Source organism: Furipterus horrens, unplaced genomic scaffold (assembly GCF_987537825.1).
Source record: "Furipterus horrens unplaced genomic scaffold, mFurHor1.1.pri manual_scaffold_1, whole genome shotgun sequence".
Classification (NCBI taxonomy): Eukaryota; Metazoa; Chordata; class Mammalia; order Chiroptera; family Furipteridae; genus Furipterus; species Furipterus horrens.
The window spans coordinates 153,526,456-153,552,636 of NW_028327171.1; the positions used below are offsets into that span (position 1 = coordinate 153,526,456).

General features: G+C 37.3%; 1 protein-coding gene across 1 annotated transcript in view; it reads left to right on the forward strand.

The window, feature by feature from the left end:
• The first annotated feature begins 7,238 nt into the window (after positions 1-7,238).
• The window catches only part of GALNT5 (polypeptide N-acetylgalactosaminyltransferase 5), a 45,856-nt gene continuing 26,913 nt past the window's right edge, over positions 7,239-26,181 (forward strand). Inside the window, exons 1-3 of the mRNA XM_090280042.1 lie at positions 7,239-9,214; positions 23,501-23,667; positions 25,695-25,814. Of these exons, the coding sequence (XP_090136168.1) occupies positions 7,764-9,214; positions 23,501-23,667; positions 25,695-25,814 (1,738 nt within the window). The 5' untranslated portion in view covers positions 7,239-7,763. The remainder of the gene's footprint in view (positions 9,215-23,500; positions 23,668-25,694; positions 25,815-26,181) is intronic.

Sequence of the window (26,181 nt, forward strand, 5' to 3'; positions counted from 1 at the left end):
TACTTGACAAAATTGTATTTCTTAGTATTTAATTCCTGTCTCCTTAGAGAGATTTTTAATTTAATTTTTCTCCCAGGAAGTGGAGTCCAATAATGAAAAAGAGATCATGAAATACTAGTTTAGTGAATCCATACTACCTGATTCACATCCTGGATGCAGAACTATTTGATTGGTCGTGTGACCTTTAGCAAGTTACTTAATGTCACTGTGCCTTAGCTTTCTTACCTATAAAATGGGGATATTAGCAGCTACTTCACAAAAGTTATTATAAGAAAAGACTACTTGAGGTAATATATGTATTTCTATGAATATTAGCCATCTCTTTTGACCAATATATTCATACACACAGTAAAATAACTATGAAAACTTGCCCCTATCTATCTCTCCCAATTCATCTCTTTTCACTCTCATTCTCACCTGTGCTACTCCAGCTACACTCACATTCTTACCAGTCCCCAAAATGCCAGGCTGATGTCCACGTTGAGGTTTTGGCTCTCTCTGTTTTCTCCATCCGGAATCTCTTGTCCCGGATTTTTCCATGGTTCACTCCCTCACTTGATTTAGGTTCCTGCTCAGATGGTTTCTCTTTATAGAAGCTTCCCTGATCGTATCCTCATTTTTCTCTCTCTCTTCCCTTTATTTCACTTTCTAGCATGCATCACTACGTAAAATTACATTTGTTTGTCTGTTTAATAACTTATGTACCCCCCCCCCACTAAACTGTGAACTACAGGAGCATGAAACCTTCTCTTTTTTAATCATTGTATTCTCAGTGCCTAGAACATGATGAAGAGTAATATTGATGGAGTGCTGATCTCTAAGGATTTAATGATGAATAAAATACAGTCTTTGCTTTTATGGAACCTAAAGCCTAGTGAGGGGTCAGACATTAAATAAGAAAACACACAATTAATGTACTCGGTAAAGATAACCACAATTCTTTTTTAAAACTTATATTCCTTCTATTCAGTTTCTCTTTGTTTTTATCCTCACCACTCTTTTTAAGTGATTCATCTAGCAACATATACAAAAATTAACACAAAATGTATCTGTGACCTAATATAAGTGCTAAAATCATAAAATTCTAGAAAACATAGGGATAAATATTAATGACCCTTTTATTACTAAAGCATGCTTAAATATGACACTGAAAGCACAGGCAACAAAAGAAAAAATAGAAAAGTTGGATGTTTTTAAAATTTAAAAACTTTTATGTATCAAAGAACATTCTCAAGAAAATGAAAAGTAAAGGTAACATACAGCATGGGAGAAATTATGTACAAGGCATATATTTGATAAGAATCTAATATCCAGAATATAAAAAGAACTTTTGCAACTCAACAACAAAAAGGCAACCCAATTTTTGAAATAGGCAAAGAACTTAAATGGACTTTTATTCAAAGAAGATATTCAAATAACCGGCAAACACATGAAAAATGTTCAGTATCATTAGTCATTACAGAAATCCAATTCAAGACCACAATGAGATACCACTTCACCATAAGGATGGCTATAGTAATAACTTTTAATGAAAACTAACAAGAGTTGGCAAGTATATGGAGAAATTGGGACCCATACAATGCTCAATGAAAAAGAATTCAGCAGTTTCTCAACAAAATTAGCATATGACCCAGCAATTTCACTCTTAGGTATATACATAAAAGAATTAAAAACAGGTCTTCAAACAAATATATGTACTTGTATGTTCATGGTAGTTTTATTCCTAATGGCCAAAAAATGGAAACGACCCAAGTCAATAGATGAGTGGGTTAAAAAAAATGTGGTATAAATCTGCAATAGAATATTATTCAGCATGTACTCATACATGGTACAAAGTAGATGAACCTTGAAAACATTGTTATGTAAAAGAAGCTAGACTCAAAGTTTCACATATTGTATTATTTTTTTTAATATAAATACACGGAATAGAGACAGAAAGCAGATTATGTTGCCAGGGATTGGGAAAAGGAGAGGATGAGGATTGACTGTTTAATGAATACGGGGGTTTCTTTTGGGGTGATAAAAATTTTTTAGAAGTAGTTAGAGGTGGTGGTTGTACAATATTGTGAATGTACTAAAGGGCACTGAATTGTTCACTTTAAAATTGTTAATTTTATATTATATGAATTTCACCTAATTCAAAACAAACTTTAAGGTAACCAATAAACTCAAGTGGTGAATCTAAAGGACTACTTTTAGATATTTTGTTTTACTTCTTAGAAACATCTGATGCTGTTGAACATTTTTCATTTTCTCCTCTCTGGAATTTTATGACATTATTCTTTACCAGCCTTTTCCTTCTCTAACTGTTATTTCTCATCCTCTTTCTTAAACACTTCCTCTACCTTCTTTATTACCAGTTTCCCGGCCATTTTCTCATCTTGTGGTGCATGCAGTATCTGAGTAATCTTATGCGCGCAGTAACAAATATATGCTTTCATTTCCACAAAAGCCTTGAGCCCTGAGTTCTTTCCTAAAATCTAAGCCAACTTTTCTTTTGAGAAAGGATATCTCTCTCTAGTCAAATACATCATTGCTAATTCAAACTCAACATGACCACAATCAAAATCATCATTATCTTCTACAAACATTTCTCTTCCAGGCTCCTTTTTCTCTGCAAAAGCCAATGTTTCTCAAAGTGTGGTCCTCAGACTAGCACCGTAAACTTCATTGGGAAATATTATAAGTGCAAATTCTAGGACTCCACTCCTGACCTACTTACTCATTTGTATTTTTATGCTACCCATGAATTTTGCAATAACTCTTGTCTTTAAATTATGATTTCAGCACTCACATTTGTGTGTGTGTAGATTTTGTTCACAGGATAGTGTTATCCTGTTGAGTATAATTTATCTTTTTCTCAAAAAAGTGTTGGAAGAAAAAAATGAGATATTAAAATAAGAAAGCAAAATTATATTTAATATTTACTCAGCTTTCTCTTCAAATTTCCTCACCTCATATAGTCTTTAACTGGAATCCCCAAATTTAAACCTAAATTCAAAGTCAGTGATGCATCTATAGATTGTCATTATTCTCTTTAAAATATATGTTTAACTATATTTTTCCTTTATATCCTTTATAATTAGGGTAAGCAATTATAAATACCATAAAAGACAATAGCCATTAGTTAATACTTAGATCATATTCACACAGTCAAGAAACATTCAAATACCCTGAGAGTGTAACTTTTGATGCACAGTCAAAGAACTGGAACCAGTTCTTCTACGATTCTATATTTCCACTGGGATATTTGAAGATAGAAATAAAAACATGTTTATTGAACTCCTAGTGATTAATAATGAGGATGATTCAGAGAACATGCAATGAAAATAGAACAAGAGTACAGATCCCACTCTATTTATACAGAGCTATCCGGTAAACACTTTATGACATACTCTGGAAGAATCTAGTGGCAGACACTCAGTAAGTTCTCAACAAATGGCTGCTGTTAGTATGATTATCCTTTGAACATTTTTCATCTCATCGCACTCATAAAGTAATTACTAAAATTCTGCAATATATTTTTTTGCCAATCTGACAAAAAATTAGGTATAATTTTGCTTCATTCACACTGTGTGGCTATTGTTGGGTTGACCTTTTTTTTTTTTTTTCGACAATATAAAGGAAAAGAGGTCAGTGTCCCTGACTTAATAAATAGTCAGGTAATGCATGTTTTACAAATTCTTGTGGCATACAAGTTGGCAACCAATGAAGTAAAGAGAATGTCCTCCCACTAATATGCCCATTTTACAAAAAAAAGAAACTTAGAATATATTTTCAATTTTTTTACTATACAGGTAGATTCAAAATAAGAATGAGAATAAGCCCTCCAAGAGCCTCCCAATGAGCACTTCATAACTAGATTTTCAGGCTGATGTCCATTTCAACTAAGCATGTGGACATTCTTGAGAAATTTGACTGACTAAAGGTACAATTTTAGATGACAGTCAGAGTATTTAAAATAGCCAACCCACCTATCTATTTAATTTTTGCTGGTAACATGGACATTAATGCAACTAAAATAAAAAACAGTATGATTTACCTATGAAAGGTCACTTGTTGGATAATGTGTGTGTTGACTTCAATTAAAGGTAAAATTTCTTAATTTCTTTGTTTTCTGTTTCTTTTTATCCATACTTTGTCAATGGGCTGACCATCATATGTGTCCAGACAAGAGAAGAAAAAGAGGAGAGATGTCTATCTGCTGGGGACTTGCCAGGGAAGAAGAGGTTGGGAAGAGAACTTTTGAGGAGCCACATCAGTACTTTAGACCAGGTCTGGCTATCTATCAATCCACTCCTTCTTTTGGGTGGGACTTAGTGTTTCTATCCTCTCTTATGTACTTTTATGTCCTTTTCCAAATTCTATGTCTGCTAGAACTGAAGTCTAAGCGAGAATTAGTAAGTAACTTTACCCAAATTAAAGTCAAGACTCTGCTTTATTTTTCTTAACATTTTTCTTTCCTGTTGCAAGTAACTTATGTTTTTATTAAGAGAAAGAGAAGTCATTGTTCTTAGATCTAAGACTCAGAATATTTTACAAGCAAAATTTCAAAGCTGTCAAGTATAGTAAGGATGCAACAAATGTTGACTATTCTCACAGGAGTTTGAGTAATTTCAGCTGCCATTTGGGGTAGGGATGTGGATGGACAAGACAAATCTTTTATGGTAAAATATTTTCAAACATTCTACTTCATATTTAAATAATACTGTAATATAAATCATCTCTTATCCCTGATACTGAAAAAATTCTCAGTCTATTTTAGAACATGGATTCTTATTAATTGTGCTGTTTTTTATCAAAGGTCTTCTATTCAGTGAAGTGTTAAGATTATTAGGGGCAGAAACAATGTCACCTAATAAAATAAGAACAGCAAAAATCAAAATAAAATACACAGATATATTTCTTGCCTCATTGTAAAAAATCATGTCAGTTATTAGTCTTCTATTTGATTTTTGGCACAAGTGGTATATTGTATCCCACTTGCACCCCACATTTCTATCACAGCAAGGCATTAGCAACAATATTAATGGCAGTAACTATCATTTATTGAGTGCATTCTGTATAACAAGAACTTTAAATCATGTTCTCTAACTTCACCTTAACCTGCAAAGCAGAAATTATTTTCTTTTTTTTTTCATTGCTAAGTAAACACACAAGATTAACCAACTTGCAAAGTCACACAGCTAAAGCAGTGCTGTGTGGTATTTAAGTACATGGATTATAGCATCTTGCAGTCATTTATTCAAGATCCAATTCCTCTAATTTCTACTACAAGTTGCTTCACCCCCCCTAGGCTTTTGTTTCCTTGATTACAAAGTACAGTGGTACCTCAGTGCTCTTAGTTAATTTGTTCTGGCAAGTGGAGAGCAAGTGGAGATTGACGCAGCCTTTTCTCTTGCAGAGTGGCATCATGACTCATACGCGTTCTAGCAAGGGTGATGGTGGTGGACAAGCACCGGGTGCTGAAACATTGTTTCTGGTTTGATCAGTTCGGAAGCTGACAAGATCGGAGGTAGCACTGTATAGTTTTAAGTGTATCTTCCTCACCATTGTGAAGATTGAGTGAGAAACTCAATGGAAAGAATTTAACAAAGTGTTTGAGACATCTTAGGCATACACACACACACACAAAGACACACACACGCATGCGCACACACACACAAGTTAGCACCAAAGCCTGCATTTCCAATCACCTGGTTCTCAGAAACTTGGGCTTCCTATAAGGTACTGTATTCTCGCTTCACTTCTATGCTTTTGTTAATTTATCTACCTTTCATCATCCAACTAATAATTATCTTCTTGGATCACAGTATGAGCATAGCTAATTATGTTTTCATTCGTCCCTAAAGTCTAAGGATATCTTCTCCAAAAGTCATCCATGCATTCTAAAACAACTACAACCCCATAGAATCTGGGATATTATTCTCTCATATTACTTACTGTGAATTATATATGTGCCTACCTGTTTGTATCCAACTACCTGACTATGAAATCTCAAAGACAAGGACCGTGTCTTTTTATTCAATATCCCTCAAAACCAAATATAGGACCTGCACAATGGAAAACACTCAACAGACATTGGAAGGATAAATGGAGCAAGGCAAAGTGCATGGAGGAAATAGTGAAGCTACCAATGCTGCCATCCATATGGGTATTCCAAATCAGAGTGAGTGGTCACTGAATAAAATGGAGAATCGGGGATTCAACAAACATGTTACCATGGTTACATCTATCAGAGTTCCCTCCCTTGAGGCAAAGTATAAACTTAAAGGCTAAATGCAAGGCAACAGCATCAGTATAAAGAATGCAGAATCTTCCTTTTTTTCTTTCCCAGGTTTTTGGGAGATTAAGGTAATCTCAGAGTGGGGACGCTATACCCCTCCTAATGCTACATTAATGTCACAGCTCCTTGGGAAACAGTGCTCCTGGAAGTGCTGCTCAAACCTTATGGGCAATGTTTACCACAGGTGATGTTAAAATGCAGATTCTGATTCACTTTTTCTGGGAATGTACAGCTTTTATTAAGTGTCACTTTGAGGAGGAATTTCACAAAAATTATGGGCAGAATTCAAAAACAAACAAACAACAAAAAAGGAGCAGTGAGGCATTTTTGTGGTAGACAACTGTTGCTCAACTTTGGCTTTACATTAGAAAGACCTGGGAAGCCAGATCAACTGTCATCTCTAGTCCCCGCCCACCCCCGACCCCCTATTGAATTCATCAGAAATTGGAGGGACTTCAGAGTGATTGAAAGGCAAAGCCTATGCAGACACCACTCTTCTACCTGTCTGCCAGTGCCGCTCAAAGTCTGGCCCAAGTTCAATGCAGTCAGCAAACTGTTGTGGTCTGTGATAAGTACCAAAACTGAGAGTAAGTTTTTAAAACTTTTATAGCATGTGACAAGTTGCATACAAGTCTATTAAATCAAAAAATAAAAATAGATGGACTAGTTTAAAATAAACAATTGACTTGCAAAGACACATTTTGATAATCACTCAGGGAAGGCTGAAGTACCTAACCACCTCTGGCATTGAGTTTACATTAAGCCCCTTCTTTAAGCTGCTATCTCTTAAAGCCGAAACATTGAGGCCAGTGATTAATTGCTCAGGCAGGTCATTGAGAGACCTGGGTACAACAGGGTTAACAAGCAGGAATGGGGTAGGTGGGGTTACAAACCAGGAACACATGCCCTCCAAGTAAGTTAGCTTTCATTTACTTTAATTGCTCTGAAAACATACAGGCTCTCACGTAAGGCAGAAGGTGAGAGCTGAATGAAGTTTTCTGGGTAATGGCTTGAAATGTTTTTCTTATGAGAAGTGGTGTTGAGTTACAGCGTGCAGACTGAGAACTGGGAGGAGAGAAGCGGCAGCTCCAGCCTGGCCCCCACCTTTTCTTGGGCTTGTAAGAAGGTGAACTTGGGATCCCGGAGACAATACGAGTGATATGTTGAAATGTCTGGCAGCTGGAATCAACTGCTCCCAGAGTAACCTAAGGACAGTGTTTAGCAGTGTTTAGCCAGTGGTTAGCCTAGCAGGCACAGATGCTCTCCTGTGAAATGCCACGCTGGCAGGGACTGACAAGCAGTAGGAGCTGAGCTTTCCCCTTGGACTGCTGTTTCCTGCTGTGTTCAGGGGAGGGGGGCATTTTCTGGCAATTCTGCTGCTGCTGCTGCTGCTGCTGCTACTACTACTTCAGGTCTCTCTCCACTCAAGGTAAGCAGGCTCAAAGGGAGGGCAGGCTGCAAGGGACGCTTTTGTACCATGAACAAGATCCGAAAGTTTTTCCGAGGAAGTGGGCGAGTCCTGGCATTTATATTCGCAGCTTCTATCATCTGGCTGCTCTTTGACATGGCAGCTCTCCGCCTCTCATTCAGTGAGATCAACACTAGGGTCTTGAAGGAAGACATTGTCAGAAGGGAGAGGATAGGGCTCAGAGTTCAGCCAGACCAAATGAAGATCCTTTACAGCAGCATAAAAGAGATGAAGCATCCACTAAGGGGACACGGGAAGGGCATACAGGACAAGGAGAACTTTAGAAAAACTGAGGAGCATGTGCTCAAGGTTAAAGGTGATTTGGAACAAACCCAGAGGGAAAGAAAAATGCAGAATGCTCCAGGAAGTGTCAAGATTGCACCTCTGTGGCCTCCTGAGCATCTGCAGACCCTCCTTGTGACTTTTATCAAGCCAATGACAGAGGAACGTGACATCAAACCAGAAGCTTACTCTAATTCTGTGACACAAAAGCAAATGACAGCTCAGGGACCTCAGAAAACCACATTCATAGCAGCAAGAGGAACGTCATTGCCCCAAATATCTGTACACACAGGATCTATTGGTATAAACCAGGAGGCCCAGAAGATACATAATCAGAGCAGTGACACATCAAAACAAGCAGCTGAAAGGAACCTGAATGTGACCATCAGGCTTCATAGTGACAGATCAAAGCAGCAATCACAGGCAGTGGCAAATGAGAGGACACACTCTGCCAGCCCACCAGTGCCAAAATCTAGGGAAGGCATAGCCTTAAATAAAACTGAGACTCAGAGCAAAGAACTAAATGCATATAAACACAAATCCAATAAGAACCTTCCCTTTCCCAAGTTCATTGCCAATTCAAATCTCTTAAAGAAGCAATCTATTAATGAGACACTGTCAGGTTTGCCAAAGAATGATGGAGCCAAAGTGGCTGGTGGGAAGAAACTCAATTTCTCTGAAAGCCATATTGTGATTATAACCAAGGAGGAGGAGCTAAAGACAGACACCAAACAGGTCCCCAATCCTAAAAGCAAAACTATATTTCCTTTAGTATTGAGTGAAAGCCAAGGGAAACACATTTCCAGGAGGAGAACTGAGGCATCGTTCTCTTTACTTGCTCTACAGAGAGCAACAGTGTCTCAAACCAATCATCACTTAGCTGGGGGGCTAAAGCCAGCAAGAATCAGCTTCACTACCAAGGCCCAGCATGAAGAACTCAACCAAAGTCATACTAAAGCCCTTTTACCTGAAGACCATGAAATGCACCAGGTATTAAGCATTGATATGACACTTGCTCCAAGGGATCCCAAAGCTCCAGGTCAGTTTGGACGTCCTGTAGTTGTTCCCCATGGAAAGGAGAAGGAGGCAGAAAGAAGATGGAAAGAAGGAAACTTTAATGTCTACCTCAGCGATTTGATCCCAGTGGATAGAGCCATTGAAGATACACGACCACTTGGGTAAGATCCATTTCTTTACTTTTTCCTCCACACCACATATTTTGGCTCTTAGATAGAGAAGACTTATTTCTAGATAATGTTGTATGATTTTTGGTCACCTTGAGAACTAAAGCAGTATTAATTGTTAGACACAGTGTACATAGATCTACCATCCACAAAAAGAAAAATTCCAATATCCCCATACCCACCGCATTTCCTTTCTGCTCTTACCTCTCTGAGTCTTTGGCCCTTGTCCCTATTAGCTTATGTTTCATTTCATTTTCTCTGTTGAAAACATAAAAATGATTAGATGAACTCAATTCCTAATAAGATATATAAGTGATAAAACTAAAATGTAATTCCATTTAATGAGTAACAATGTAGTGAATTCCCAGTTTCAAAACTTTACATTATTAGCAAGTTTGTCAGGAATATATTTGGGAATGGAGCACAAAGAGTGATCCTTCTAGGCGCCCCCTTAAAATTGTTTCTTAACCAGCAAAATTCTGCCTAATCATGAATAATGATCATCATAATAGTAAATGAAGAAGTGACTTTTCTCCCTAAAATTAAAATAAATATTTTGTAGTTCAGGAGTTCAATTATACAGGAATAACAATGTTGGAAAAAGTCAATCAACCAATAACTAACAAAACCTGCTTATATTTCTAGAGTTGCACTATTTACAATGAGCCTGCATAGACATCAAATGAACTTCATGAGAGCCCTAGAAAAGGGGATGCAGAAATTATGGCTTCAAATTAACAGATGAGGTGCTCTGAAGTTGTACCACTTTCCCAAAATAGCAAAGCTCTAAAACTGCCCAATGAGCCTTCACAAGCCAGTGCTTCAAGGAATTAAATTCCTGTAAAATTACATCACCAGAATGTGTATCAAGTCACCGCTATAGGCTCTGATTCAATACAGTTGGGTTCCCCCAACTTTTTAATGCTATTATAAGTTAGGGTGCTTTGTAGCCATATAGTCACTACCCAGTAATATCCAAACTCCAGGTATATCTTGATATTCAGGTCCCTGAGTCAAACGATGGAATTAGAGAACATCAAGATTCAAACTCACTACATGTGGTATATAAACAAGGACTTTGTTGGCTTCTGCAGAAAACTCCTTTTTGTGATCTAGGTAGTCAGTGTTACCAAGAGAAAGGCAGATATAAATGAGCCTGTATTCATATTACTAAGAGGAGCGCATGATGTCAGCTAGAAGGAGCCCACTTTCCACTCTCTCAGCTTTTGGCAAATGGCTACCAGATATGCACTAATTACCTGCTAGACCAGCCACTGTGTCATCATGTTCCTCACTCTGGTGAAACTCACATCCTTGAGGATAACACAAATGCACCCAAAATAAAGATGAGGAAACTGAGGGCCTAGAAAATTAAATTGTTTGTGGTCATAGAGACAGCAATTATAGAGAAATGATTTCAATCTGTGCTCAAAATTATGTTGTGTGTTTATCTCTTGCTGATTACAACCCCCCTCAAAGAATCCTAAAAATTGTATTAGACTAGCTCTGATCTGAAATTCTGTATATTACATATTACATATCACATATATCTTACATGATTTATATATGTGCCAGCTTTGAAGTAGTAGTTAAAGTAGCTTCATTTCAACATCCCTTGAGCAGCCCAGCAGATTGCTATGGATCTTGGGGAAGAATCAGGCACTGCATAGAAGCACGGGCTGCAGTTCCAAATCAGAGAAAGGGCAATTGTGTGAGGGCCAAGAGCAAGTAATAATGATGCGATTATGCACGTGATTTATTGAAGGCTTGCTGACTCCCAGCACTTGTTAGTTTCTGAAATTTGGTCCATGGAGGTTAAGGGTTATAGCCTGGGAAAGTTGCTTTTACAGTCATGCTCTGTCTCGTGAAGGAGGCTGTCAGACTGTAGGAGAAACTGACACGTGTGCTTGGGAGGATGAGTCAGACAGCATGTGGCCAGGTCTCCTCCCACTTATCACACAACCCACCTTGACTAAACATAGCTGCTCTCTGCAAGCTGCCTACCTGATGCTACATTCCACCAACAGGATGGAAGTGACACCCCAGGGGTTCTATGTATGGGACCCCCCAAAGTAGTTACAGCCCTTTTGTGCCACGCTTCCTTGAAAGAAGACAAATCCTTTTTTCTTCCTTTACTCAAACACACTGATTACAAATATGTACAAAATATGTATTTGTATGGATAAAGGTTGGAAGAAAATAGAAATGAAAAATATTTGATTCATTGGGTTGGCAGGAATTGGAGTGAAGTTTTCTTACTTTGATTTTATTTATTTTCAGGCTTGTTCAAAAAGTATATGAGATGGCACATTAAGATTTTTAAGATATAAAATTTAAAAATAAGCATAAGGGAAAATTGTTATAGAATATAATAAGAAAGTCTGTGGGGGAAGGGGAGAGAAAGAGAGGAGGGCTGGCCTTAAAATTAGCTACAGCAGCAGCCCACTGAAACTGTTACATCTTAAGAGTTCTGGGGAATATCTCCTTTACTGCCTTTTACATTTCCCCCAAATCCACCATTACAGATTGATTAACGCAGTTACTGCTATGTTCAGTTAAACTGAATTCCCTCATTAATGATAATAATAACTAGTTATTAGTTAATATCTTCCTAATTGTGGATGACTTAAGGGATATGTTAGGAGGAGGTTGACATTGAGAAGCAGAGGAGACAAGCAGGACAACCTCATCTCCTATAGTTCTAAAATCAGACTCTCTTTTCCAAACCTGCTCTTTGCTTCTTTTCTTCTGAATTCAAAAACCCATCTCTAAGATGTTAAGTTGCAATCATGGCCTTTTCCAAACACACAAGTACTCCCCTCTGTTACCAGCATTTTTCTCACTGTCTTTTTCAGCGTTACCACATTTCTGCTCCTTGCAGAGTCGGTATAGCTTTCTGGGTGTGACATTCTCTCCAGTATGGGCCCTGATCAGGAAAAAAGTTAGTCTCATTACACTTGCCTCTATATTATGCTCATTATCATCCACTGATGTTTTTATTAACGAGTCCCTTCCCACAGCCGTCCACCATCCTATCTTCACCTCTCACCTTGTGTGGTCCTCACTGTTCTTGCCCATACATCTTAACTTGACACTGCCCAAAATTCAGCTGAAACTTACCTGCCCCTGGACCATGATTTGACTGTGGCCTCTGCATCCCAATGACCTTCAGGCACTCATGGTTACTGGAACATTTTTTGTTGTCAGCTCTTCACTAACTCAAGCCTTAAGGGTCTATTTTGCCTTCTTAGTGAAATTATAATCTTCTGAGGAAAACTCTGTCTTTTACTTTATTTTGTACTCCTTAGCACTGAGCACAGTGCTGTGCACTCAAAAGATACAAGTTTATACAATATGGTTTTAAAAGATATGTTTCTCTAAAATTATGTTTTTTAAGTCTATTTTTTTAACAAGTAAATAAGATCTTAGCAATTGATGTGACATCACATTCTCCCAGGCGAAACCTAAAGAAAAAAGTAAATGAGAGGTAAATATTCAAATGAAACTAGCGGTGAGTCCTTTTATAAATTAATAATGACATCATGACATCATAATTTTTCATTTTGAATATATTGAATATGTTAGTATCAGGCTAAAGATAAACACATTCTATTCTAACACTGATATATTCATTAATTCATGTTTATTCTTAATGCATATATTTGTTACTGTCTTGGTTTTAAATAATATTTTTACTGTAAAGAGAGGAAAGTCTCTTTACTTCTCTAACAAAAATGTTTTATGTCAGTAAGTAAAATACAATTTCCCTTTTGCCTATAAAGTATACTCAAAATAAAATGCTTTTTTGACAGTCATTTTGAAGTTCCATATTGAATCATTGTTTTTTATAAAAAGCTAATCCTTATAGTTCTTGCTGTTAATTATTAAAGTTTGTTTCAGTCAGTGATAACCAATACACCATGCAAGCATTGTTAAAGCCTGGTCCAGTCTACTGAAAATGCGGGGCTATTCTACTTAAAGAAGCCTTTTAGCTCACAGCTATAGTTAAGATGAAACTACAAAAAAAAAAAAAAATGAACCCATTTTAGGAGGGCACTTCCTGAATCTGTATTTAGAGAGAAATGATGCAAAAGTTTTTGCTGCCCGCACTTGGTTTTTGAAGTTCCCTTAGAATTGCAGCGCTCTCCTCCTCTGCAGCTGCGTGGTTGTGACTTACTCAAACGCCTCATTCCGTGCTGCTGTTCCCGCAGAACTCTGGCAGGCCCCTCAGTGAAATGATTCCAATTGGCCTTTCTTGTCTTAGCCCAGAGCTGGGACTGTCAACCAATAATTTGATTCCTTCCTACACAGCTAAAGAGACTATCCTTTTGGCACACATGAGAAGCAAAAGATAGCACCAGACATTTGCCACAAACCAGTCTAAATTACTGGGGTGTTGGGGGGGGCTTTCCGGAACCTCACTTTCCATCCCTTCCTTCCCTTTCCAACCCTTGTGAGGTCCAAAACCACAACTAATGAATTACTGGAGGAGGAGGAGGAGAGGCAGGAGGAGGAGAAGGAAGAGAAAGAGCAGCTGGGAGAGAGAAAATAAACTGACCACACATCCTTCTAAACTTCAGGCCCCTAAAAGTTTATCAGGCTTGGATAAAAGAGAAACTTTCAAGTTAAATAAATTTCAAATTTTTTAATTTTTATATGGAATGACCATTTTCATTGATGAGACGAGACTGCTTTTGTGACTAGTAGTGATTGGAGAATATTATCTATAATAAAATTAATTGGAAAAGCTGTGAGACCTACCTGAAAAACCAAACAGGGACATGGGGAAGAAATCTCACGAGATAGATTTAAAGGGTTCTTTCTGGCTTTCACCCTTATGGGTCAACACAGTGCAATGGTGCTTTTGAAGTGTGTGTGTGTGCATGTTCATGTGTGTGTGTGTGTGTGTGTGTGAGTGTACCTGTAATTGGACACATATGTGTACTTGCGTGTGTTACAGCACAGTGCACTATTTCACTAAAAAGTCATGTGGGGGAAATAAAAAGCAGAATGTGTTTAAAAGGTGCAGGCTAGAACATAACATAACAAAGGTTGAATATGGCTAAAAGATGATATGGCCTTTTGATACTTTCATCTGCCAAACTCTCCTCATAAGTAGGGGAATAATAAGGAGAAAGATGACCAGAAGAGAAGAATGTAAAACACATTTTGGCTGCTAATTCAAAGAGAAGAAAACAGTTAAACAATGTATAGTTATTATAAAACTGAGCAATGTTCAAATCAGTGACTTTTTCTCCTAAATACTGCCAAAGACCTGGAAATATTCCTGGAAGTGAATAATTAGTAAAGGTAGGAATTCAAACCTGTTTACACTTATTTTTTGCACATCTAATCCAGGGCCCAATTTAATACCAATTTAACCAGCGGTCTAATTTTATCAACTTCTTGCTGTAATATTGCCGCGGGTACTCTTATACCAGAAAATAACTTCCCATTGGGCTGTTCTGGCTGACCCATTCAGAACAAGAGCCTCTCAAGAAGGAAACATTTTTGACTTGAGGGTCAGAAAATTGGGGGAAAAGAGCAATGTTTAGAAGTCCCATTTTGTTGTTTGCTTTCGAAATAAAAGCAGCTTTGTAAAGTTGCCTCTATGAAAATAACAACAAAAAGCCTCATAGACACAGAAAACGGTGTGATGATTACCAGAGAGAAAGTGAGGTAATGGAAGGAAGAAGAGGGTAAAGGAAAAAATAAATGGTAATGGAAGGAGACTTGATATGGGGTGGTGAACACATAATACAATATATAGATGATGTGTTATAGAATTGTACACCTGAAACCTACATAATTTTATTAACCAATCTCACCCCAATAAATTCAAATAAAAAAACAAATTAAAAAGTCTCTGTTATTCCAAACTAAATCATCTTTGAAATTGGCCCTGCTTCTAAAATGTTGGTATATGGACAGGTAAGAGAAGGAGCAATACAGAGAAACTTAGTATTTGCAAGGGTCTTTATGACTTGCCTTCTCATTTTATCCTTAAAACCACTCCTCAAGGCAGGTGCTATCATCATCCCAGCTCTATCTATGAAGAAACTGAGACTTAAAGAGCAAACTGGGTTTCAAATTGTGGCAGATAATTCAGATGGTGGCGGTCATTTCATTCCATGGGCTACTTGCTCATTGGCTGTCATGAGCTGGGCACATCATCCTTCTGTCAGCTAGTCTGATCCTGACAACAGCCTGTCAGATGGATAAAACTGTTACCTCTCCCTGTTAACAGATGACAGAAGAAAACCAAGGAAAGGTAACTTGCCCGGGGGCCATAGTTCACAAATGGCAGTGTTGGTATTCACCCCCTGGTCTTCTGATCCTTCCTCACTCAGTAACAATCTACGACACCAGCTGGTTGTCTCCCAGACCCCAGACCTCAACCACTCTTCCCTCACAGTGACCATCATCACCTCCACCTCATTGAGTTTGCCAAGGCCCTCTGAATGAGGGAACTCTCCCTGGCTGAGTTTCACCTAAATGAAATAATAATAAGTGCTTATTTATGTTCTAGGCAGCAGTGTGTGTGTGTACTGAACTTTACATGTTTATATTTTTATTTAATTAGTCCTCACAGCAGCACAAGGAAAGACAAAGGATTTCTTTCATATTATTTACAGAGGAGAAAAGTGAAGCTCTAAAAGCCAAATGATATATTAGCACATTTGGGATTCAAAAGAAAACTTCCTAACTTCTAATTCTAGGGCCTTTTTCCCCCCATACGATACAAATCCCCTTCCTTTGTTTTCTTATAATCATATGACTTTGGCAGAACTTAAAATATCTCTCCTCTTATACACAAATCAGAAGTGTATGAGGGTATTAACTTTTGCATGTTAGGTCCCTCACTAGAGAGAAAATTTATAGGAAATAATTCCCTGTATAGCACTAAGAAAAGGTAATTATTTAAAACTGCCCATCAACCACAGCTCAGCAGTGAAAAATATTCTGGGCTCCTACCATGCAATCTAACATCATGGTTCTACACTAAAGGCATGTAACACAACATTATGTGGAAGCAGAGAGTATTCACTAAAGGAGTAAGCAAAAGAACAGCCAAATCTGGCCTGAGAGAGGGTAGAAGTGTTTGAGCTCTGACCTGAAAGGTAGGGAGTTGGAAAAGTGGGGAAAGTGGATAAAAAGAGTGATTCATTGAGAAAGTGTGGGAAGTATCACATGGGGTGAAACCATAGAAATAAATGGAGTCCACATTACTTAGGTCCTTAAGGTTGTTCTAAGGGCCAGTGGAAAAATCGAAAAATTTAAAGTCATAGAGAGAACAATTTAATTACCTTTTCTCAGAGGTCTCCTGACCCAGAGAAAAGCAAAGCCCCTATTGGTGAATGAGGCTGAAGCTGAATAGAGCGTCAGGGAATGTTAATACTAGATGAAGCTTCAAAAGCAATCTAATTAGTCTCTTATATTATAGAGAAGTCTGAGGAAGGAAGTGACTCGGCCAAGGTCATGCACTGTGGGAGAGACAGAACCACCCCTAAGGTGCCCTAACTTCCACCCAGAACTATTTCTGCCACATCACACCACCTCCTGCTCTCCTCCCTCCCCTCTCAATTTCACTCTGACAGCTGTTTGCTCAAAATAGACTATTGTTAATGTGATGAATGTTGATGCTGGTGGTTTATATGTCTAGTCCTGAGCCCAGAAGTGCTGATATACAGTTAGTTACCCCAGGAACCACAGCCTCAGTTGCTAAGGTCTTTGGAGTACAGGTAGTGAGTGTGACTAAAATCTTCTAAATTAGTCATCAGGCGCTTCTGACTGAATCTCAGGAGTAGTCTACCATAGAAATAACACAACATAAAAGTAAAAATTTTATATAACCATACTTTCTTAACAGTGAGGGAAAAGAAGCCCCAATAATTCTAAGGTCATGGAGAAAATAATATAATTCAAGACAAACCTTCTCAGCTAGATGTTCGATTCTCCTTCTGATCATCCTGAAGATAGCAGAGCTTGGGGAGTGAGCCCCCAAAGGCTCACACGAGGCAGTAGTTGAATTGCAAATAGAAGCTGAGAAAATATTCTCCCCGACCTTCTGTTCAAATCCAAGAACACTGAGGCTTGACCTACAATAGTACGTTTTGACTGTCTTGGAATAAAATGAAAAATTTATAGACATGAGAGAATGTTATCACTCCCTCAATCTTCTGATCTGAAACCTTTTTTATTTGATAGGCTGCATTCAAATCAAGTTAGTGGCTAAGGATTCAGCACACAAGCCAAGAAGGTGAAACATATCACTCTTCAAGTCTCTTGATAAATGATGAGCCCCTGGTAGGGGTGGGTGAAAGGACTGCCTGAGAAAAGGGCAGTGCACCCAGTCACATGCATGTATTTGCATTGTGGATAATCATAGGTCCTCACACAGGTGTTTTACCATGAATCTTAAGAAGTATTTTCATATCCATGATTTCATCAAATCTTCACAGACTTTCTGTGATGAAGGCATTGTAATCTCCATTCTAAGAGTGAGGAAACTGAGGTTCTGGAAAGCCATGGGATTTGCCTTTGGTCATGAAGACAATTGTGTCAGAAAGGACTAAAAGCTCAGTCCTTCATTATCTTTCTCAAGTTCAGAATCTTTCTGTCCCACTACAGTAATGTATTAACTCTGTGCAGGGCAGTGAAACCCCCACATTAGTGTCCCCATTTGCTTTTAGTAGTTGCATTGGCTACAATGATTGAAGTCTAGACTTCCACCAAACAAAACAGATAGGATTTAATTTTTAAGAATAGCATGGGGACTGAAGACTCTAAATTCTTGATTTTTGTAATGAATGGGCATATAGAATAAAATATGGTTTCTTATTCTCAAAAAAAAGATTACCAACCCAGAAATATCTTACACTTAAATTAGACTTTACTTTAGCTATAACTCCTCACCCAAGTATAGCAGAAAGCAAGGTTTCAGTGGGCAAACTGGAAGAAAGGAAATTTACTTCATTTGGGTCAGCGTAGGATAACTAGAAATAGTTTTCACAACCTGTGAAACCTAGATGACTGTCAGTATATAAAAATGGTGAAAGAGCTAAAAATGCTAAAAGCCTTTCTGGTACGACCCACAGCATCTTTGTACAAAACAGCATGCTGATTTTTCCAGCTACCTGAAAATGTGTTTAACCTGGTTGGTAATGCAAGAAACCAAGTACATATAAATGTAGAAGTGACCTGACATCTCAGCCACCCAAACCAAGACACACTCTGAAACTTTGTGTTTGAACCCTCTCACATCTCCTTTTGTACCCCACTTCCCCATTCTTTAATGCTGTCCCTTTTTTCCAGGCACCACTATGATCTGTACAATACAATCCTCCACAGAGTCTTCTTCAATGTGATCCCTTCAATACATCTAAAATGTTTTTGTTCAATAGTTAGCAGAGGTACTACTTATATCTGGGATATCAGCATCTAGTGAAATCATTCATAATGTCTCCGTATGTGTTTCCATGGTGAAGTTAAGGCACGATGACAGGATGCAGTAAATGGAGGATCAGATATGGGGTGAGTGGAAACACCTTCCCCAAATCTCTCAAATCTCAGAGAGCTTTTTGTACCTCCAATTTCAGCATTATAACACTTCTTAGAACTTCCTTCTAAAAGAGACCAAAAATCTACTGATTTTATAATAAAAGAAGTTTTATCTGCATTAGTGTTTTTGGTTGACTCTTCTCAATGTAACTAGATGTTCCTACAGTCAAACAAATTTCAGCCATAAAGCAATTCTCAGGACTTCACGGCTAAGCTTGTTTGTTCAAGATGGCTCATGCAGAATTTGTGCAGCTAACCCTTCCTTTTTAGGACTGATGTATTTTTCAGCACCAAACATTGGAAAGAATATTTAAGCGTGAAATGTGTATGTCTTATTTATTTACATTATAAAGTTAAAAAGTCACAGGAAGTCACTGATGTCTTTTCTACCCTCCGTGTCATTTTCTACTCCTCTTAACTTTACTCCTCTTTCCCAAATGAAAGCACATGATGAAACATTAACCATTCTACATCAGTACCCTCAAAACCCTTTGCCACTTTTCTTTCTCCCTCACTTGTTCTGATGACCCCTAAACTTGGATTAATTCAACAATCTGCTTTATCTTCTCCTATATCTAGGCTGCCAGACACTGGTAGAGGAAACCACACTTGCATCATAACTAAAACTTTGGGATATGCAAATTCAGAAAAGTGCTTAATGCCCCTCAGAATCGTGTGTGTCTGTGTAGTCAGCCAGTACAGTTCCCAGTTTTTCATATTGTCTATCCCAAATATTCTCTGTTCTCCACAAATTTCTACACTATTACATAAGCAAATAACCTTTCCTCCAGTATGAGCTCCAAATTCTTTTAACTTCTCATCCCAGACATTTAAATTTATCAGTATACATTACCACCATATTTTTCTTTCTATCTCAAAGGAAAATATATTTTTCCACCATTATACTTTTGATTTAAACTCCATTCTAACTCCATTCATTCAACCATCCATTGAATCCATAATTATCAAAGAATTATTATGTGCAACCATATTAGAAGCTTGTGTCACTGTAGTCAGCAAGGGAGATTTGCCCTGCACTCAGGAAATTCTAGATGCAGAAGATAAGAGGAAAATTAATAAATTAATATTGTGGCAGAAATACTGATGTGTATAAGAGAGAATTAAAAGAGAGCAGTTAAATATTGACTGAGTGGTTAGAGAAGACTTCTTTGTGGTGACAATATTTAATCTAAGACCTAAATGAACAGAACCAGCCATGAAAGCATGGGGTGAGTAGAAGTTATGCTAGAAGTTAAAGAAACAACAAAGCTCAAGGAGTTTAATATCATTTAAGGAACTAAAAGAAGGTCGATTGGCTAGGTGTGATGTGAGAGTGGGATGATGCACAAGCAGTTGGAGAGATGGCCAGAGGTCATACCGTGGGTCCATTAGGCTATGGTAAAAATTTTGAATTTCTTAAAAAATTTTATCCCATAGGAATCACTGAAGGATTTTAAACAGGAGACTAGTATAGATGTGATAAAGACTGGAAATCAAATCTGGTTAGGAGATGCCAGCAATAATCCTGGAGAAAGACAACAGAAGTTCAAGAACAAAGGGTGGCAACAGAGGAACTGCAAAGTTGGAGTTGAGATATATTTTGGCAATACAAAGGGCAGAAGTTAGAGATTGCTTTCATTGATGACCAAGAAGAGAGTGAATCTAGGATACCATCCATATTTCTGCAGTAAGGTGGGTGATGATGTTATTAAGAGGGAAAATGCAGAGGAACTAGTTGGTTGAGGTAGGATGAAATAAAAGTTTATATTTCACAAACTAATGTGTAAGATGCCTGTGAGGCATCCTGAGGTGATGTTAACTAGTTGGTTGGATATATGAGTCTGGAATTCAGAGGAGAAAACTGGCCAGAATATAAATTTGGAAGATAATATTTAAAGATGTGGAAACGGATAAGATCATACAGTGGCATCGTACACAGAAGAAACAAAAACCAGGACCCACCTCTGAGAATCTTGTTTAGAGATTAAGAAGAGGGAAAAGCTGAGAAGGAGACGGAAGGGGAAAAGCCAGTGAGTGATGGGTGAAAATCAGGAGAGCATAGTGTTTCATGGGACAGAAAAGAAGATAGAGACTCAAGGAGGCAAGACTTGTCAGTTGAGTCAACTGCCACTGAAAGTCTCATTCGTACAAGAAGAAAAACCTTGCTCCACCAATAATCATATCAATCTCTGACTCTTTCAACTATATATCAACTCTATTTGTACCTTCCCTGAAGCCCATAAATATAATTGTTTCTTTCTACTCAAGAAAGGGGAAGGGAACAGAGATGACAATTTGCCATGCATCCCATCTGGCTATCCTATCTCTTTTCTTTCTAGGTTTCCTTTCAAAATAATCTATAAAAGTCTCCATTTCCTCATCAACCTTTTACTCTAAATTCATTGTACTCTAGCAGCCCCCATTCCCTCCTTAGGGAACTTTAGTTCTATTGCCTCTGATCTTTGATGATCACCATCAGAGATCCTGAGAACTGGACTTTCATGTTAGAGATATTTTGCTTTGTGAAAAAATTTTAGAGTTTAAAGCTTGTCTGGTACCAAAATTATCTTTTAATTGCTGAAATTATTAGTAATTATGTAACCAGATACTATAATTTTGACTCTGTTTTGATATCTGTCAATTCACTTTCCTCTGTCTCTAATATTTTTTCTTTTCGATAATTGAGTTATAAATTATAATATTAGAATTCATAATTTGATACCACCAATTTAACATTTTCATGATCTTCAATGTATAAATTTCTAAACTTCAAAGAAGATTCCAATGTAGTAGAAAAAAATATTCCCTTACTTTAATAGTTCTGTTAATACAAAGTAAACCAGCCTTTTGTTGACAAGTAGGAAGGGTACTCACCCATTCAAGGAAATAATAGATGTATCATCTCTTTCTCCAAAAAAAGTATATAGTTGACCCTTGAACAAGACAAGTTTAAACTTCATGGGCCAACCTATATGCAGGTTTTTCTTTTTTTTTTTTTTTCAGCCCTTCAGACAACCCAGAATTGAAAACAGTACTTTTGTATTCCCAGTCACAGATTCCCCAATGCAGATAGAAAATATTGTTTTTGACCATGATCGGATGAATTCATGGATGTGAAAGGTAGATTGTAGAGTCAACATTATATGTGTATTTTTCTACTGTCTGGGACCGGATTCCCTAAGTCCCATGTTGTTCAAGGGTCAACTATACATCCTTTCTAGGTGAATAATGTTGGATAAGCAATTTAATTTCTCAAGCTTCAGTTTGCTCTGTTTGAAAAGGAGTATAATAATATGCATCTCAAGTAGTTGTTATAAAGATTAAATTTTATTATGGGCCAACTATAAAGGGCTGTGCCAATGTGCCTTTATGATGGTTTTTATTCATATCTATTTCTTACTTACAAACTAAGCAAAGTATAACTATGTTATCTGGCAGAAGGGCCTGCTCCTCACAAAATGCCATATCTAGTTTCAGCTGCTTTTATTCTTGTGCTGTTAAGAGATTTCATGAATGTTTATTCCTAGAGCCAGACTTGGACCAGGGTTTGAGTCCCAACTCTACCATTTACTAACAGTATAATCATGGATAGTCTCCCCATGATTTCAATTATTTACCTATAAAAAAAGAAAGATATGCTGTTGGTTTGAGTTTTAAATAGAAATAATGCAGAGTCCCTATAGTACTTACTTATGATCATCATAATTATTGCATTGTTAACAGTAGTTGTGTTAAAGGATGGCACATATTCTTTGTGAGATTCCACTGGGTGCCATCCCATGAATAGCAACACAGGCAGAGGATGGAAAAATGCCAGCAGTGAGGCGGTATGCAGTGCACAGCATGAAAAAACACCAAGACCAATTACAGCCCACCTGAATACCAACTCCCACTGTGACCTTCTTCTCATTTCAGTGCCAGAAAATGATTTCAACTGTGGCTCATCTTTAGCAGAGAGAGACATAGCAAGAAACCCCCAAACAGATAAAGAAGCTAAAGAGTCTATTACATATATGTCATCATATATATATACACATATACGTGTAATTTGGTATTAACGTATTTACATGCAGGGTGGAAGAAAGATATTTTCTTTGGCCCTTGGCAGAAGGCCAGTTGGAAATACAATCATAAACTACTTGGTATCATTATATAATTCCAAATGCTCTCTTGTGGTACATAATCTAATTACAATAACAATAGCTCCCATTTGGTAAATTTCTGTGCCAAGAACTGTGCTAGACATTTTACATGCATTCCCACTAGGTTGTAAGAAACATTACCTCATCTTACATATAAGAAAACCGAGGCACAGAGAAATTAAGTAAGGTATCAATGAATAAGGATCTTAGAAATATTAGTGGTAGGATTCAAAATAGTGTCTAGCCATCTATAAAGCCTATGTCCTTTCCACTATAGCATGATGCCTCCACAGGATGTTCTTATGTCTTGTACTATTAGTCTTTTTATAACAACGTTGTTACTGGCTTTTCTTTCTTTGTTCTTTTAATTTGTTTATACCCCTCCCTAAGGAAAAGCACAATATAGAACCCTCTTTGATATACATGGATAGATAGATAGATGGATGGATGGATGGATGGATGGATGGATGGATAGATAGATACATAGATTTACACACAATTGCACTCTGAAACTTTTAAAGCCATCTTGTGGATCTTGTTAAAACATTGCTTGTCCTCCGTTTGTGTTCTGGCCCAGGTGTGCAAAGCAACTAGTTCACAATAACCTCCCAACCACCAGTGTCATTATGTGCTTTGTGGATGAGGTGTGGTCCACTCTCCTGAGGTCTGTTCATAGTGTCCTCAATCGCTCACCTCCGCATCTCATCAAGGAGATTCTGCTGGTGGATGACTTTAGCACCAAAGGTAAGAAAACCAATCCTGAAAAATCAAAGTTTGATATAAGACAATTGCAGTTTGGATGGATGAGAAAATTACAGGGTAATTGGAAAATATATATATTTTATAAATGCCAAATCATTATTTCATTTGTTGCCTTACAGACATGAGTTCAAGCACCTATGGGATACAGAAAGCCAGCTCTAACTACCATCTAGGACCCTGTTTAGTTAGCCTCCTCAAACTTCCTTTTATCTGTGACTTCTCTGTCATGTAGAAGTGATGTAGAGAACTAGATGTTCTCTAGGATTTCACAAATACTTTTTAATGGGATCTAATAAGCAAATACACCACAATTAATGGGATGCCTCTCCTATAACTAGAGTTAGACTTTATAGAAAACAAGAAATGGGAGACTTATGGCTTCTTCCTCAAGGGCAAAACATTATGTTTTCAGGTAAGTATTAAGAAGACACATTTCCAATGGGATTAGAAAGATGAGTTTCTAACAGAGTTCAAAAGCGGAATCCACCATGGTACAGCTTTAGATCTGTTTTGTTTATTACAGAGAATAATCTTTCACTTTGGATTGTCAAATAATTTTTGTATGTAAGTGATTTCATGACTATCAGAGGTCTCATGACTGCCATGTTATGAATTCCCAAAATGCAACCCCTTTCAAAAATTGTAGAAAATAGTGAAGAGGTGGCAAACCTTAATAGAACAGCTTAACCTTGATCATGACCACAACAACAGCCAGTTTTCTGAGCCTCAGAGTTCCAACCAGGATCACACAGAGCTCCAGAAACAGTGAGAAGCCTAAGGAAAACTAGTTGAAAACTTTAAGAAAGCATAAACAGAAATCAGATGCATTTACTAAGCAGATAATAGCGTCTTTAGGAATGGCATATCCAGATTTTGTGGAACCTGAAGCTTCTGTGGAGTCTCTTTAAGAAAAACAACACATTAGTGGGAACGTGAGTAGTAGAAGCATTCTGAAAAGCCATTCCTCCCTGAGATATCTGTTGATAGCTTAACTACACATAGAAGTGATGGCAAGACATATCAAATACCTCATCAAACCACACACAAAAAAGTTCCTTTAGCTAGATGCATCTTTGGCCATCCAACGAAACAGAGTGGGTCTAATAGACAGGGATGTCACACTAGGAAGTAACAGTGTTCTTAACCAATTACAGTTGTGATATCTTTCCTTTGCAACTTTTTTAGTTTGCATAAAATGCTTAACCTCTTCCCTGGGCTTTAGAAGGGACTTTTGTTAGTGGGGAAGGGTTGAACAACTTTCATTTATTTAAAGATAAATCTGTCCTGTTCTCACAAACACTCAGAAAAGGTGAACGAACCCTCCTCTGTGTAATTTGGCAACACTAAAAATGATTTTGGATTTACAATAATAGACGGTGTAGAGTATTGAACCCAGACAAAAATTCATCCAAGAAAATGACATCAGTAAATAAAATCATGGTCCAAGGAATAAAATTTTTTATTTGCGATAGCATGAATAGACCTAGAGGGTGTTATGCTAGGTGGAATAAATCAGAGAGAGAAAGACAAATACCATATGATTTCACTTACACGTGGTATTGAAAAAACAAACCAAACTATATAAATAAATGAACAAACAAAATAGAAACAAATTCATAGATACAGAAAACAAATTGACGATTGCCAGATGGGAGGGTGGTTGAGAAATGGATGAAAATTATCAAGGAATTAAGTACAAGTTGCCAGTTATAAAAGCAGTTATAGAGATGTCAAGTACAGCACAGGGAATACAGTCAATAGTATTATAATAACTGTGTATGATGTCAGATGGGTATTAGACTCATTGGATAAAGACTTTGTAAGCTATATAAATGTCTAATCAGTATGGTTTGCACATGAAACTAATATAATATTGTATGTCAACAGTAACTGAATTTTTATAATTTACATGTCATAGTTTTGAGAGTTTGATATTGAAGAGGCACTAATTCTGGTATTGTCCAGATCTAGTTAAGTGATTTCTTGTCTCTCCTTAAACTTCAATATAGATTACCTAAAAGATAATTTGGATAAATACATGTCTCAGTTTCCAAAAGTTCGGATTATTCACCTCAAAGAGAGACATGGCTTAATAAGAGCCAGACTGGCAGGGGCACAGAATGCGACAGGTAAGAAGTTGCTGATTTTTTTCTTTCATTTTAGTTTTTTTCAAATATACATCAAATGTAAAATAATATTACAGTGCATATCCAAAGATCTGTCATTTTTTGCAGTCTGTGTTTCATCACACACATACAGAGACACATGTCTATATATGCACACCTTTTTTTCTGAACTTTTGAAAAGGAATTTATAGTGAGTACCTCAGTTAGGCATCTCTGAAAAACAGAGACATTCTCTTATATAAGGTTCTTTCATACCTAAATATCACCTAATGTATTGTCTTTTAAAATCTTCTCATTTCTCTAAAATATTTTATATAGCCATTTCTTTTTCTTTTGATGTTTGAGATCTAATTAAGTTCATGCACTGCAT